Here is a 17,033-nt window from a genome sequence, read left to right as displayed (position 1 = left end):
TCATGAAGACAACTAAAATCCTACACGCATAATCCAGTGGGCCGACATTAGGGCTTTCGACCTACGAGTACAGCGAAGAGACTTACCTCAATCAATAACAGATAAATCTCACACCCAAGTTGCTGGTACGAGAACATCCTCACACTATACATATCAAACCAAACCCTACTTAATAATTAAGGTACCCAACTCTAAAAGTCCAACCACTGGAACAATTTCTTATTTGGGCAAAAGATCATTTTGCCATTCCAAGCCCTAAACGCCTCATAGTTGACCAAAAGTCAAACTAGTCAAAAAGTTAACGGTCAACCTTCCATTGAACAATGCATGGTATACTCATGGATCTACACGGGAGGTAGGGCCTTCAACCAAAAAAACAGGACTCTAATAATGGCTACGTGGGGGCGTAGCCTAGATTACGCAGTGTGTACTGCCCCATGCTCCAAAACTCACATTAAGCACTTATTTCATTAAGACTTTACACTTAATACTCAGATCTGAACCCAATGAGCATTCTAAATCATAAAGTCTCAAACTTTATGTCTTTGCATGGCTAAAAAGAGCCCAAATCCAAACCCTAGTTTCATAACATCATTTTTAATGGCCAACAACTCATGCATGAGTGAAATATAACCATCAAAATCTCATTTTTATGTCATAAGAACCTCAGTAACAATAAGAAATGCTAATTCTAAGCTCTGGAGTAGCTGTTACTCACAATAACCAAAACCATGAGACCATAATCATACAAACCAAAACACTAACCTAGATCTAAACTATGGAGCCATAAATGTGAGAACTTTATACCTCAAGAAGTTGGCAAATGAGATGAAAGCTCTGGAACTTCAAGCTTGAGCCACACCGCACTACTATGATAAATCTCATTTTTCTTCAATATGTAGCAAAACACACAAAATGTTCAAAGCAAGCTCACAAGGAATTAAGGTTTCGAGTTAGTTGTTTGGGGATAGTGCAGGCTAAGTCAGGAGAGGCCTCAAGGGAGTTAAGGCCTTTAAATAGGGTCAAAATCCTAAAATTCCGGGTTTAGACACTGCACACTTACGCCCTACGTAGGACTAGTACGTCCTGCGTACGACATTAAGCCCCCACGTATCACACCCCTTCCAATGCCATGTGTAGGAAGTATGTTACGCCCCACGTAAGGACGATTTTTGCAAGAAAACCATACTTTATGCTATAAATGAAAATACATGAGAAACAGGTGTTATATGAAATTAATTTAATAATAATATATTATTGAGAGATGTATGATTTTTTTTATATATAAATACAATAAGGCTAAACGGAATGCATCACAATACAATAAGGCTAAAATGGTGTCAGGGAATAAGGAAGTAACAAGATAGAGAGGGAAAGAGAGAGATGTAACCGAACATATCCAACTTCACGCAAGGTTACACTTAGGCTATACGGAATGGTTTACAACACCATGCCCTTAAGTTGCTAGTGAGTTCAGGGAAGAAAGAGAAAGATAGAGTGGAGAAGAAGAGTGAGACAGAGAGAAGGAGGAAGGAAAGAGATTGTGACGAACCGTATGCTTGCGGATGTTAGGCATGGTGTTTGGAGGTAATTCACACGTAACTTGGCTACATTACCTTTAAAAATGTGAGGCATTCCATATAGCCTGACGCATATTAAGGGTGGTGTTGCATGGCTTCTTACAAGTGACTATACACTCCCTATAGCCTAATAGCCATTTGTTTTGTAGTGGAGTGTTTTTTTTCTTCAAATACCTAGTTACACATTTATAGAAGACCAAACTTGCATTTGTTGGGATTGATTAATTCCAATACATAGAATACATACATACAATGACCAAAAAGACAAAAAAGTACAAAGGTAGAATGACAATCCCTCTCTCTTTAGGATTGTTTTATCAACAAAGGTATTGAACTCCTTGTCTTCCTAAAAATCAATACATTGTCTTGAACGGCTGATAGATTTTGAGATCATGAACAACTCCGGCGAAGGACCCGGCGGCAGCACAGATGGAAATAATCAAACAAGCAGCACTCAAAATCTGTAGGGAGATCCACCGTGTGCTCCATTTCGGTATCTTCTTCTGAACAATATACATTTCCACCGGAAAATACACAGTCAACGGCCAAAACCCAAACGCCCCAAGGATTCCGACAACGTCATTGAAGAACGGCATCAACATGGCTATAACAGTGGTCAAGCATACAAAGATTGATCTCCAGAACAACCGGAAAAAGTTCAGTTTGTAGGGTTGGTATCCTCCGATCGGAATGGGAATCTCGATAGTGTTGTTGATGAACTTGCTTTCCGGGAAGTATTTAGCGGCGGTGTTTTCAACGAAGGCAAATAAGGGTTGGCAGTAGACTTGGTAGGCTCCGACGAGGTGGATGACGATGGCGGCGTTGGCAATGTCGAGAAGCCAGTAAGGGTTGTAGAAACCGAATCCGGTGAGGAGGTTTCCGGGAGCACTGTCTCCGAAGGCGGCGTATCCAAAGCATCCACAGAACATATAGAAGATGGTCGTCGTTGCTACACTTATTAAAGTTGCTTTCTTCATTGTCTTATGCTCTGATGGTGGAGCTTTCAAAGTATCCTAAAGATCACCGGAAAATATATTTTAAAATTTCCGATTACCTTTTTGTCATATGTAAGTATTGATTCACTAAAAAAGATTATATTTTTACCTGGATTTCAATAAGGATGAGGGAATAAGAATAAGCAAAAGCAATGGCTCCAAGAGCTTGAAAGCTTTGCCATATTTTCTCAGTTTGAGTCACTGTCCCGATGCTAATACCAGTGAGACTTCCCTTAATTTTGCGATTTTCTGTTAATCGAAAGAGAAACTTAGATGTCAATTTCCATTTTCTTTAAAATTTTATAAAAAAAAAATTATTGCATATTTTAATAATGTATCTGATATTCCAAAACAACCAACACACTTTTTGTAGAAATTTTTAATGTCAATTAATTACTGATTTGACTAAAAAGTCATAGGTTTTGACTAATTAAAGTAGGGTGTATCCCGATTTTTTTGACTAATGAAACATAAACTTACCAGCAACTTTAGAAATTCCGAGGCCGAGACCAATGGTGGAATAAGTGAACGACATAACGGCAGCCACCATTGAAAGCCATGAAATCTGATCAAAATCTGGAATTTGTGACAAGAAGATCTCTACAACACCAAACATGACCATGTATGGAGTCCCAGATACACCACATGGATTATCATGACCTTTCTCATGGAAACATGTTGATCTTTTTACTGCTCTGTTTTCACAAATCAACAAAAAGAAAGTAAGTATAAGAAACCCAGAAGCCAATTATCTATTTTAATGTTCAAAAACATTAAACAAAATGTTTTTTTAGAGGTCCTCACATCATGCTAATGGAGGCTGCAATGGTGTATCCGATTGCCACTCCGACGAGATTGAAGTACTGAATGAACCCACAGATTTTCACTTGAAATCCACCTGAAATTTTCCAAAACACGTTGCGATTAGGCTCTGTTTCATTCGAAAAAAAACATTCTGATTATAAAATTTCAGAAAATCGTACCAAGATTGCTCTGAACAGCTTCCATATACGTATAGTTTCGTTTTCCGGTGACAGGGTCGCCGGAGCGGTAGCAAGCGGCGAGAAGGCAAGAGGTGTAGTAAGTCACAAATGAGAAAAGGAAAAGAACGGTGGGTCCGGCGATCCAACCCAGCTGCGCGGTGGCCCATGCCAGTGACAGCACACCGGAGCCGATAACCGCAGTTATGATATGTGCACTTGCAGTCCAAACATTACCTATTCCGACAAAAGAAAAATCAAGTCCCAAAATCAGTAAACAGTCAAAGTTGACTCGTTTGACCATGGAAGTCAAGAATGATGAAACACCCCAAAAAATTTACCAGATCTTTTAAGACGTCCGTCATCATCGAAGCACTTCGATGGTCCCTGAGGAGCGAAATCTCCGGCAGCAAGCTCGAAGCCTTGTTGGGGTTTTCCGGCAGCGTTATCGGCACCCATCTTTTAGGAACAATTTCCAAAACGTAACAGATGTAAATTTCAAATGAATTCAAGTTTCTATGGAATTGAATACGCAAATTCTGAAACTTTGTGCAGAATTGAATAGAAAGCAGATGATCCTGAGAACACAATTCTCAATGGTGTTTAAAATAGTTTGGTCAAAGATCGATATTAATGCCTTTGGTGTCTGCTTTCAGGCTAAAAGAAGTAAGAAGCTAAAGGAATGGAGAGGAGGTGATAAGGGATGTGTAAATGGAGGTGGGATTGAGGGGTTTATATAAACTGTGGTTATGGGGAGATGAGAGAGAAGGTAAAGGGCATCACGTGTCCAAATAATGTCACAAAACGATTTAAAATCAATAAAGAAAAACACTAGAATTAGACTTTAGTAGCCGACTTGTGTTTTTCATTTTTTACGTTTTTATTTTATTTTTTATTAGAAATAAACTTTATTCTATTATTATAACATTTATAAAGATTTTATAAAATTGAAAAAGCAAACTAAATATTCTACTACTCATGACACCCTTAGCCTACAAAGTTGTATTTTGGATTGTTTATTTGTTATTTATCAACTACCATGAATGATATAAGTTTACAATATATGTTTTTTTTTTTTTATTTATATCATTAAGTTAGGTTTTATATGTTTGTTTGGTAGTTCAAATTTTTGTATTGTATTGCATAAATGATATATTCTTTTGACTTTGAGCATTTTGTTTGGGTGTGTTAAGTTTTTTGCTTTTAAGTTTCTCCTAATATGCACCATTAAATTTTAGTCCAAACTAAGATGATTCTTGTAAATATTTGAAGTTAACATCTACCTAATTCAATTATTTAGAGTTGAAATAAAACTATTTCCAAATCTGATAAAAGTATATTTTTCAATTTGTGCATATAAGTCGATCTATGCACGAATATATTTGTGATTGCTTATAGCTATACGTTTAAAGAAATTATAAAATTTCAATATACGTTTTATTTTATTTATTTATTTTGGTTGGAGATAGTTGTATAACAATTGAATCCATAGCAGCGTAATGGATTACATGATACAATTTTATTGTCATCTTTAAGTACTTTGTTGATACTAAATAATTACTAATTTTATATTTTTAGATGAAAAACAAACATATAAAATATAATTAAATAATAATGAAAGAGATCTCATTTAAGACTGTATTTGGTATGTCACAGTTAGCTGATAAGTTAGTTTTATTTATTTATTTATTTATTAAAATGTTGATGTGTTTGGGGAAATTTAAAAATAGCTTAAAAACTAGCTTTTTGAAAAGTTATTTAGAATAATTTTTTAGGAGTTTTTTTATTTTTTTAATTTTTAATTTTTTTAATTTTCAAATATACCCATAATTAATTATAAAAACAATTAGTTTGTTTAACAAACTTATTTTTTATCAGTTAACTTTTCAGTTATTAACTAATTTTTTATTTAACAGTTAGTTTTTCAGCTATTAACTAGTTTTTTATTTAACAATTAGTTTTTCAGCTATTAACTAGTTTTTTATTTAACAGTTAGTTTTTCACCTAGTACGTCAAACATAAATATTAGTATAACTTATAACTCTTTGACAATATTTTCCACAAAATAAATATTTATTAAATGGCATTTAATGTATATTAACTAACGAACTTTATTTCTCAATTAAAAAATAAAACGTAATAATAGCTCATATCAATCTAAATATGATTTGTAGTTTTTTATTTTAAAGATAAAACTGTGATTCAATTTTACAATCGTAAAATTGTAAACAAATGAAGCCATTAAAGATTAAATAAATAATAGTACGTTATACTATAGTTGTTGACTCAACTCAATGAGACAACGAATAAAAAAGCATTTTTCAAGTGACTGAAAATTAAGAAAAGAAAATAATTATATTCCTTAAAAATGATCAACTTCATTAATAAGATAAATAAAAAAAACTTTATAAATTCCAAATAAACAAAGCATCCATTTCTTTCCATTTCCATATACCAAATGGTGCCTAATAATGTTTGACACATTGTTTGTTGCTTTGTTTTTAAATATTATACCAAATATAACAAAATAATCAAATAAAGGCCATAAGTGTAATCAATATTTATCCATTCTTTTTTTCTTTTATGTGTTTTGGAAATTAAATGTGTTCCAAAATTATATCTTAAATTTGAATGCCCATAAATTCTATATTTCAGTAATATGAACTTCTATATTTCAGTAATATGAACTTTCAAAATTATAATTACGAAAATAATATATTTATAAGATAAAAAAATATATAAAGTTTTATATAAAAATGTGTCATGTATGACGTCGGAATGAAACTATTATTATACCGAGAGTTACGTAATAGATATATTGATTGAATATCAAATTAAATAACTTTAGTTAATTATAATAAAAAATAGTTAAAAAATATTAATTCTACTATATAACAATTCTAAAATCAATAATAAACAAAGATGTAAAATAAAATAGTAATTAATAAGTATGTAAAGAAAACTAAATATTTTAAAAATGATTTTGTAAAAAAACAATTGTAAAAAAATAATAAAAAAGTATTTCTTAGAAAAGTAATTTTAAATTTATATATAAAAAAAAACTTATAAAATGAATTTCACAAAAATCTTAAATAAAAAATGGAGAAAAAAAATTGGTTCGTTAAAAAAAAGTTGTAAGAACGTTTTTTGTTATTAAAAAGTAAGGTTTAAACTTTAAAGTTAGAAAAGAAATACTTTTCTAAGAAAATAGGCTTTGAGAACATATAAAAACAAAATTGGACCAAAAATTGAAAAAAATATAGATTAAAATTTGAACCAAATTCGTAAATCAAGTTATGGGACGATTTGGATTTGGTGGCTGATTTGGATAAGATTGGTCGAAGTGGCTCGAAAAGAGGTCATCTAGGTTTATGACCCGTATTTAAAAAGAAATGACTCAAACCTTGCACCACAAAAATGTTTCACTTGAGTCAATTTTATTTTTTTCTTTAAAATATTAAGGTTGTTAGAAAGGACAAAATAAAAGAAAAGTTTTTGAAAAAGAGATTTGTCATATCATATTTGAAGTTAATTAAGGGTGCTGCTAATCATTAGAAAATGTCATATTTAATGGTTTTCCACTCATTAGTTTTACTACCAACATGAGTATTTAGATAATAATTTCCTAAAACATGGAAGTTTATTGTCAAACTTCAAACGAAATTCCAATTACAGAATTTCATCATCAACCGTTAAGACAAATAATATGGAAAAATAAAATGATCATATAGCACATAATGAACGTGAATAATGAAATCGGCTCTACGTTAGGGATAGATGAAGTTATGTCTACATCTTAAATATGATTAACATGTGATTTTGTATATAACCATATGAAATAAAATCAAAATAATCTGAAAAGAAGATACATACCTTGAATTTGGTAGGCTACTTGCAAAGGGAAACACAAGGATGGGAGCAAGAGAGCAAAACACTCAAATGCACCTCAACACTAATGTGTGTTTCACAAATGTTATCTACCCTTCAGCCGCTATAAATACTAATCTTGAGAATCCAATATAGACTACTATGCATTTTTATAACCTAAAAAGGGTTATGTTTGTGGAATTTAGACATAAACCCACTTTATATATATTTTAGAACATTTTGAAACTTTATCTGGTAGATATAAAAACAATTATCTCAACCTTTTATCCATTTATGATATTCTTTAGGAGTTTAGGTGATGGCATAATTTTGAGATTTGTACATTACCATTTTAAAATAATTAAGGCAGAAGGTATCTATTAGGACATCTTAAAAAAAACCTAAAAAATTTAAATAAACTCCATCATCAATTCAATCTCATCAATCTTTTTGATCATTAATTTTTTTTCTTTACTTTAATAAAATTAATATAGCTTATTTATAAAGGGAAAACTCTATAAAAGTTCTTATGTTTTGACATCATAGTCGATTTAGTCTTTATATATATATTTTTTTTTATTAAATTAAGTCTCAAAATCTGAAAATGTATTCAATTTGACATTCTTATCAGGTAATCACAATTTTAAAAATTATACTTTTGGCCCATAATTTAAATTTTATTACAAATTTGGTAAAAATTTTATACTTTTAGGCAAGATTTCAAAATTTTGTTATGATTTCATCATAAACAAAGGTTTTTACATTTTTCTCAAGAAAAAAAATCAAATATGTTTTGTTTGTTATATAAAATCATATTTATACAAAAAACCATATTTTTCACATAAAAAACCTTATTTTTCTATATATTAAAAAAACCTTTTGTATGCAAAATACATATAAATTTTTTTTTAAATATTTTTGTATGCAAAATATCTATTTATAAAAGTATTTTTTTTTATTTTAAATACCTATTTTTAAAAAACATAGTTATGTGAAAATGCATGAACTACACTTATGTAAAATACGTTATTATACCAATATATACCTTAAAAACCTTTTATAAAAATATGTATTTATTAAATACATAAAAAACATTATGTATGCATATAAATACATAAATATATACAAATATATTTTTATAAAAACAAATGTATACAAACACGTATCTTATAAAAATATGTAACAAAAAACCTATTTTATAATAAATGCATTTGTATACAAACACGTTTTCATAAAAAAAAATGTATAAAAAATGTATTTTATAAAAATGAATACAAACACGTTTTTAGAAAGAAAAAAAAAGTATAAAAAAAACTTATTTCAAAGTAAACGTATTTGTATATATTTATGTATACAAACACGTTTTTATAAAAACACGTTTTACACACACACACACACACACACACACACACACACACACACATATATATATATATATATATATATATATATATATATATATATATATAACACCCAGAAGTCAGAAGGCTAATTAAGGAATGATAATAAGCAAACTGGAGGTCTACTCATCGAGTCCATGGGGAATAACTCGACGAGTAGGAACTTGTTTTTGGACGCGGGTAGAGAGACCTACTCGACGAGTTTGGGAGGTCCAAATCGGCGAGTTGGTCTGGGTTTAGGAAAACCGTAGACTCGGAGTTTTGCACCCTATTTAAGCATCTTAATCTTCACTTCAGGGCCTCATTTCCAGCCTCCATTATCCAAACCCTAGATCTCGAAGCCCTAATGCTTGTGATCCATTTATGAGTGAACCTTGTGTGATTTGAAGGTTGTAGAAGAAGAATAAGCTTGAGGAATCCAAGAGGAGATTGTAGATCCAGAAGCAACATCTTATCATCATCCTTTTCTGGTAGTAAAGCCTCTAACTTGCCTAGTAATCTCTTAGATCTCCTTATGTTCACTTTATGAGGGTTTTGGTACAAGAAGCTTAGCCCTTGGGGAATAAACATCCTAAGAGACTTTTCTTTCAGATATGGGATCTAGAAGGGGTTCCATGGCATAAAGGTACACACTTTATGGCCATGGGAGCCCCATGCAAGCTTTAAAGTGTTGTTATGGCCTTTTAATCCCCAAAAGGCCATGCATGGAAGGAAAGCCTAAGACTTTACGGTCCAAATAAGGTTTAAGGTCTAGATCTATGTTATTATGGTTTAGCTCAGAGTATTATGGCGTTTTGGACAAGATCTATGTCCTAAAGAACTAAGGTTTTAGCTAAACCCATTAAGAAGGACTAGTAGCAGGTAAAGTTGGTAACTTTACCCTAGAGAAGGCATTTTCTATATGTAGAAGAAGTATGGAGTTTTAATATGGAGAATATGGGCTTAATCTGTTAAGTTGGCCCAAACAGACTTTGGGACTCGTCGAGTCCACAGAGGACTCGACGAGTTGAATCGTGTTGCCCTGGTTTCAGTTAGGGTAGAACTCGACGAGCTTGTGAAGGGACTCGACGAGTTGATTCGACAAATCATGACTATGAGTAGCTAGAGAACTCGACGAGTCAGGAAGGTGACTCGACGAGTTGGATCGCGAGTTCAGGGTTCTGATTTATAGAACTCGGCGAGTTGATGGAACAATTCGGCAAGTTGAGTCAACTCCGAGTGTTGACTTTAACTTTGACAAGTGTTGACTTTGACTTTGACCAGGGGTAAAATGGTTATTTTAACCTAAGAAGGATTATCAGTTCTTGACTAAGTATTATGTTGGTAATGATAGCTCGGGGAGTCGAGTGATCAGCAGTTCAGGGATCTGCTAGCTAGCAACGAGAGGTTTATTCACGGGATTCTACAGTCAGCTTGTGAGGTGAGTTTTCTCCTGTAGGAACGGGTGTAATGCACCAATGTCGAATCGTTTATGTATGTGAGTGTATACCGGATTTAGATCCAATGTCGTGGTTAGCCCGATGTAGTTTGTATGCTTCCGGATTATGTTCCAATGTCGGGCGAGGCCCGAGGAAGGTTTATATGTATATTTTTGAACTACTGTTCAATGTCGGGTGGTACCTGAGGGAGGAAATGCATGTTTAGTTATACTTGTTTTCTTTGTGATACTTGTATGTGCCTGGTAGGGAGGTGAGTATGGGTGGGGGCTCGTATCTCATCACTAGCTGAGTGTGGACAGGGTTCTATATCTCATTATTAGCAGAGTAAGGGCAGAGCCTAAGATAGGTGGGGCCTTGAGACTAGCAGCTATAGTGTTGTGTTTGTCTGTTATGTACTAACATGATATTGATTATATGTTTGTATGTGTATAATAGGCAGGGCCCAGAGACAGGCGGGGACTGGTAGAAACTAATTTGTATATTGAGCGGGGCTCGATGCCAGGCGGGGCCTGATACCAGATTCGTCTGATGTCGGGCAGGGCCCGAGGTAGCGGACTACGCCCAATGTATGTGGTTATGTGATTATGTGTATGGTATGTGGTAGTTTGGGGAGACTCACTAAGCTTCGTGCTTACAGTTTTCAGTTTTGGTTTCAGGTACTTTCGGTAGCAAGGGGGGGGGGGGGGGAGCTCGGGATGACTGCAGTGCACACACCATTGATTTCGCCTATGATGTTTTTACTCTGATATTTTGACATATGATTTTGATACAGTAATTAGTTATGATGGTTTGAGATACATGAATTATAATTTTTATTGTGATGATTGATAATATATGGTTTACTTAAATGATTTTAAAAGGAAATTTTTGGACCGTATTTTTGGGATGTTCCAATTTTGTATCAGAGCCTTAGTTTGAGAGATTTGGACACACTCTCGGGTGTCTCTAAACTCAAACTAAGGATTGGTATAAAAATTTTCAAAAGGAAATCACTTTTATAAAAATTATTTTGAAAACCAATTTTAAAAGAGAAAAGAACTTTGAAAAGAGAAAAGGGTGTGGTGCATGCAATCAGCCGAGCTCAAGTAAGTACTTCCAAATTACCCATACAAGTTTATGTTATGATATGTTATGAGAATTGCATACTAGAGTAGGACTAAGGATCTAGGAAGGATTCCTTATGTGCCTGTTGTATGTATCCTAACTTTATGAACTGCATGCTAGTACAAATTAGTTAGGGATAACTTGAACGAGATATGCTTGATTATGTTTACTCGATGCTCAAATACTGCTTGCTTTATGCTTTTAGGGGTTGTAATTATCTTTTATTAACTATTAAACGAAGATATTAAGTTACATATTGTGAGGACTCAATAATTTCAAAAGGTTTGGTCTAGCTCTATTGTGCAACTCTTGCTTGAGTCCAACCGTTGTAGGGTAGGACCTCTCATTCGAAGAATTATCTAGTCTTAGTAATATGTAATAGTATTCGCGAGCTGGTTAGGGGGAGATAGCAAGGACTTCTTATGCAACTGATGGCGGAGAGTGGGTCGGTGATTACCCTAGGGCAATCCTAGGATGAGATTCATGCGTGAAGCAGTAGTAGTGTAAGGGACTTGGTGGAGTCGAGGCAGTTCTTGAAGAAAGTACGGATAGATATGGAAGGTAGTATGGGACTGTACTACTGAAAGCAGAGGATCCGTACTCGAATCTGTAACATCCTGACTCTGAGGTATAACATTTTTATATGTTATTTTTGAGTTTTCCTGGGTGACTCGACGAGTTGGTGCCTTAAATTGTCGAGTAGAGTCGTGTTTGGCCATGTGGGACTAGTAACCTACTCGACGAGTCAGAGAGTCGACTCGCCGAGTAGACACTAAGTGATGAAACCCTAAATCCCCGGGTTTGGGGCCTACTTAAGGAAACTTATAGCCTCATTTGCGGCTCACCAACTACGCAACTTCACTGAGAGAAACCCTAATCGGCCATTAAGCTAAAAGAGAGTTTTTGAGCTAACAATGAGTGCTTTGGTGCATCTTTTGAAGAGAAGGGAAGGATTTCAAGCCAAGGGACGAGAAGAGGCTGTTAGATCCATTGCTATATCATCCAAGAGCTTCTGTGAAAGGTAAAAAGTCCACACCTTTCTCATTTTGTTGGGTAGATCTCATGTTTATGGAGTTTGGGGCTTTTTCCATCTAATATTGGGACTTGGAGTGTATTGAGTGCATATAGAGATTTGGAAATCAGATCTGGACCTTGTAAGGTCCCTAGAGTCCAAAGGTCATTGCTTTATTCAGCCATAATAGAGCTATTGAGTGAAAAACCCTTAATAAATCATGTTCTTGGCATTTCAAGCCCTAAGTGCCATGCCTGGATGTAAAGCTTGTGGTTTTACGTGATAATAGAGCCTTGGGATGTTGGATCTATAGTTTGGAAAAAAAAAATTTGCCTTAAAATCGTATGAATGGGAAATGAGTTTGAATGGACTTGCCGAGTCGATGAGCCGACTCAACGAGTCGCTTAGGGTTTGTCCTGATGAGCTTGATCATGCGATAACTCGGCGAGTTGGGGGTCAAATCGACGAGTTGAGCTGGACCTTCACGATACTTCTAAGGAAAAGAGTGGACTTGACGAGTCACATGGGTGCACTCGGCGAGTCGGGTCAAACATGGACTGTTAACTTTAGGGTTTGGTCAAACATGAGTAATGGAGACCATGGAGGGGTAAAATGGTCTTTTATCCGCTTCAAGAGTTAGAGAGAGAAAGAATAGCCTTCAGTTTATTAAATTCATGAAAAGAGTATTAATTAGAGATATTCACCCTTTGTCTTAGGCGGAGGCTAGTTCGAGATTAGAGTATGAGGTTATTTGCTTACTTGCTTACGAGGTGAGTCTTCTCACTATACTTACCATGATTGGTATCTTTGTGTGATCGGAGGGTCTTGTGTGCTTATCTTGAGTATTGAGATATCCTGCATTATGTCTTTGTGATTTATGTTGTGTATTATTGTTATGAGCTTATTGAGATAGGACCAGAGGGTCCACCCGAGTTGTGGGACTGGAGGGTCTCCATTGAGACACATTGACCGGAGGGTCTTATTCGCGTTATAGCCTCGAGTGGCTAATGTGATATGTGTGGTATTTTGGGGAACTCACTAAGCCTCGTGCTTACCGTGTTTTGTGTTATGTGTGTCAGGTTCTTATCAGGATCGCGGGAAGGCGCCGATTTGATTGTACACCCAAGATAAAAAGAGTTATGTTTTGAGGATCTTGGATTTGCGATAAACAACTTTTAAAGTGTGTTGATAAATTGATACTTGTGATTTTTTTTTGAAGGAATGTGACATGTGTTTTATTGTGCTTTAAAATGAAAATTTTGTTGAAAATTTATGGTGTTACAAGTTGTTATCAGAGCCTTGGTTTGAGGGAGTCGGATGCACCTTCGGGTATATCTGGACTCAAACTAAGGATTTGAGAAAAAAAATTCAAAAGAAATGATTTTTCTAAAATGACCAAGAGTTTCTAAGAGAAAAAACAATAAGGAGCAGTGTGTACAATCAGCCAGAGCCTGAACGGTGATTTCCCAAAATGCCCTTACTTATTTGTGTTATGAGTTATTATTGAGATATTAGTGATGCATGCTAGAAGATAGGCTAGGTATTTCATATTTTAGGGCTTGAGTTGCCTAATTTGTGATGCCTTAGCCTAGGAATTTTGCTATCTGTGATGTGCTTTGAGTACGTGCTGAGTAAGAGTATCCAACATGAATCTTTTAGAGAGAACTTTGAGTAAAGGAGTAATCTAGGAGAGATACCTAGATGAGCATTGGAGGAGCCTACCGATAGAGTAGTTAGATATCGGTGAGGGGGTAGAGTTGCTTGAGTTCAGTGATACCTTTTGAGTATGAGTAGAGCAAGTGGAGTTGTAACCTAGAATGGTTGTTTGTGTTAGTAGAGATTATTCAATGCCTGAATGCTACTTGCTTCGTGCTTTGTGGAACTCTTGATGATGGGAGTCAGCTACTAAGTGAATATGATGATATTCAAGAGGTAGATGGCTAGCATCATAAGGAGTTCTTTAGTAGCTGATGGTAGAGAAGTGAGAGAACCTAGGAAGAGCCTAGGGAGTGACCTTAGTCAGATGAGTATGCTGATAGAAGAAAGTATTCAATGGGGAGCGACCACGCATATCGGGATTGGCAATCGAGAAGGTTGAGCAGCTACTTAGGAAATCTGGGATGATCTGTGTGGAAAGTATGGGTAAATGTGGTAGGTAGTATGGGCCCGTACTACTAAAATCAGAGGACCCATACTCGATACAGGGAGAATTCCCAAGGTTCTAAGTAGCAGATTGAGAAGTGATAACATGGTTCGAGTACCATGATTCGTAGCAGATTGAGAGGTGATAACATGGTTTGAGTACTATCTTTCGTAGCAGATTGATGGGTGATCACATGGTTCGAATACCATGATTCGTGGAGGATAGTGCTTATGGTTTTACCAGTTGCTTCCGTTGTGATTGTTCGAGCTGAGGATCAGTATGATAATATGTGGGGCCAGAGGGCCATGTCGGACGAACTTCCTTGGAGTGTACCTTGAGAGAGAAATTGAGTAAAGTCCCGAGAGATTTTACTGGTGAGATGCCAGTTGGAGTCGCAAGACTCTGGGAGGAGTAGGCATGCTGCCTTGGGGAGGATTGAGATTTGAGACGAGCAATCAGTCGATAGTTGAGATATTACTTTCCGTGACGAGAATTTCGCTACTTTTGTTTCTTCTGTGGAGCAAAAGAGATATCGAGCTTCAAATTTCAGAGTTTGGAGGAAAACCCCATAGGGTAGCATATGGTTGCGACCTTTTTCACCAGAGTATCTGGGCAATACGCTTGCAGCGAGGTATTTCTTATACCATGAGAGAGTTATTAGTAGGGACTGAGATGTAAGAGGACAATAAGATGCCCTAGCTGAGTAAGGCATACTTTTGGCAACAGTTTTCAGGTGATAAAGAGGAGTATACATGGGCGGCGGCCCTTGTTGTGTTGTCTACGTTGTGTATCGACTGTGAGAGTGATGTCTCTTGTTTCTATGATGATCCACATGAGGGAATATTGGTCGAGAAGGCAGAGACAAAGTGCGTGATAGTGCATTATTTATGGACCTAGGGTCAGGAATAATTCAGAACAATTGAGGTGTCTGGCGGTATATCGGTCTGAGGTTTCAAGATGACTAGAGGCAGTCACGTTGGGAGGATTCTGAGATTTATTTCTGAGTTACGGCATGTTTGGAGTCACCTGGTTTTCATTGGGAAGATCATTGAGTAATTTTGTGGTACTCTTTAAGAGTCAAGCGTGATGTACCTGGTGAAAAAGTCTATGGAGCAGATTGTTGGTATGCTAATTGGTGGTGGTTCGAACCCTGAGTGGGGGAGAAGTGAGTATTCTATTGAGAGGATCAGCGATCCGTTCAAGTGCGGTTAGAGAACTGGTTATGGAGGTCCGCAGTGCAGACACATGAGACATGGGTTATTGGTGGATGAGGCGAGGTGCAAGGCGAGATAATGTATGATTATATGCGTAAGGAAGGATGAGTGAATCCACGACAGGTGGCCGTTGGTCAGGGAATTTGTTGTGGCTAGGGATTTTTCGGGTTTGCAAAAGTTGAGTTCGAGGCAGTTGGGTCGCTGAGTTCAGGGTGCAATAGCCAAGATTGGCGGGTATATGTATAGATTATGATCTATACTCCAGGAGGGGCAACAGTTGAGTTGTCAACCAATTTTAGATTCGATATGAGTAGTTTCCTATGGGTGGTGATTAGTAGAGGATGGAGCTTCGAAATTTCATCAACATGTATCCAGTCGTTGACAATTCCTCCGTGTCTCAATCCGGGAGATGGGAGTATTTTGAGGTTTCGAGTTGCGTAAGTGGAAGATCAGTGGTTGAGGCAAGACAGCGTGAGATACTATGATGGTGTACCGAGGTACCTAAACGTGATGTCCTATTTTTTTTGGTCATGTTGAGAATTGAGTTGTGAGATGGCGAGTGGAATACCAAGTGATTTTTGTTCCAGTAGGAACCCATCAGTTAATTGTCGCCGGAGTGAGACTGTTCCAAGGGTGTATCTATGCTGAGAAAAGTGTCTTATCTATGAGAACTTACATCAAGATTGGAGGTGCATAAGCTGAGTGGGTGTAAGCACCTATCTATGCTGAGCTGCGGAGCATGAGTTGATGAACTCAATGTAATGATGACTTGATGATGATATTTTGGGGGTGATAAGAGAGCAAGTGAATATGAGTGGGAGTAATCGCTTGGGATTATCAGGAAAACCATGGAGTGAGATCATGGTGAGTTAGTGATCAAGAGAGTGTTGTAAGACTACGGGGAGCCGTAGCATCCATGAGTCAGCGAAAAAGAGTCGTGATACTGCGGGGAGCCGTAGTATTCATTGGTTAGTGGGAGAATGTTGTGATATTGTGGGGAGATGTAGTAATCACTAGTCCGTAAGAGAGTGTCATGATACTACGGGGAGCCGTAGTATTCACTGGTTAGCGAGGGAGTGATGTGATACTGCAGGGAGTCGTAGCATTCACGAGTCAACGATGGGGTGTCTTAGGCTACATGGGAAACTGTAGCACTCAGTAATTGATGAGAGAGAGTATTGTTCAGTGGAGAGCTGTAGTATTCACTACTCAAAGTATGACGCAAAGGAGTTCTTAGGCTTGGGTAGCCTTACCACTTGAGTGTTCAGGAGCCTGATTGCCGAACCAGGGGCGAGACGT

At 36.1% G+C, this 17,033-nt stretch overlaps 1 protein-coding gene across 2 annotated transcripts; it reads right to left on the bottom strand.

The window, feature by feature from the left end:
• Positions 1-1,765: 1,765 nt before the first annotated feature.
• Positions 1,766-7,579, bottom strand: LOC111879667 (amino acid permease 3). Of its 2 annotated transcripts, XM_042895985.2 has the most exons (7): positions 7,429-7,579; positions 3,897-4,014; positions 3,559-3,792; positions 3,380-3,473; positions 3,056-3,270; positions 2,685-2,824; positions 1,766-2,593 (listed from the first exon to the last, which is right to left on the bottom strand). In XM_042895985.2, the coding sequence occupies exons 2-7, from the start codon at positions 4,012-4,014 to the stop codon at positions 1,934-1,936; spliced, it is 1,461 nt and encodes a 486-aa protein (XP_042751919.1). In that variant the 5' UTR covers positions 7,429-7,579; the 3' UTR covers positions 1,766-1,933. The 2 variants fall into 2 exon arrangements, with proteins under 2 accessions (XP_042751919.1, XP_023731898.1); XM_023876130.3 differs by lacking the exon at positions 7,429-7,579 and having other exon boundaries at positions 3,897-4,278.
• Positions 7,580-17,033: the final 9,454 nt, after the last annotated feature.

This window comes from Lactuca sativa, chromosome 6 (assembly GCF_002870075.4).
Source record: "Lactuca sativa cultivar Salinas chromosome 6, Lsat_Salinas_v11, whole genome shotgun sequence".
Lineage (NCBI taxonomy): Eukaryota > Viridiplantae > Streptophyta > Magnoliopsida > Asterales > Asteraceae > Lactuca > Lactuca sativa.
Note: the sequence above shows the minus strand (reverse complement) of the source record. Positions and strands in the feature narration are given on the sequence as shown.

Bases quoted from the DNA above. Each gene is read 5' to 3' on its own strand.
- LOC111879667 (XM_042895985.2), bottom strand. From the start codon at position 4,014: ATGGGTGCCGATAACGCTGCCGGAAAACCCCAACAAGGCTTCGAGCTT. The intron at 3,271-3,379 runs GTGAGGACCTCT...TTGTGAAAACAG, and splicing joins GCAGCCTCCATTAGCATGAT to AGCAGTAAAAAGATCAACAT. The intron at 2,825-3,055 runs GTAAGTTTATGT...TTCGATTAACAG, and splicing joins CGGAATTTCTAAAGTTGCTG to AAAATCGCAAAATTAAGGGA.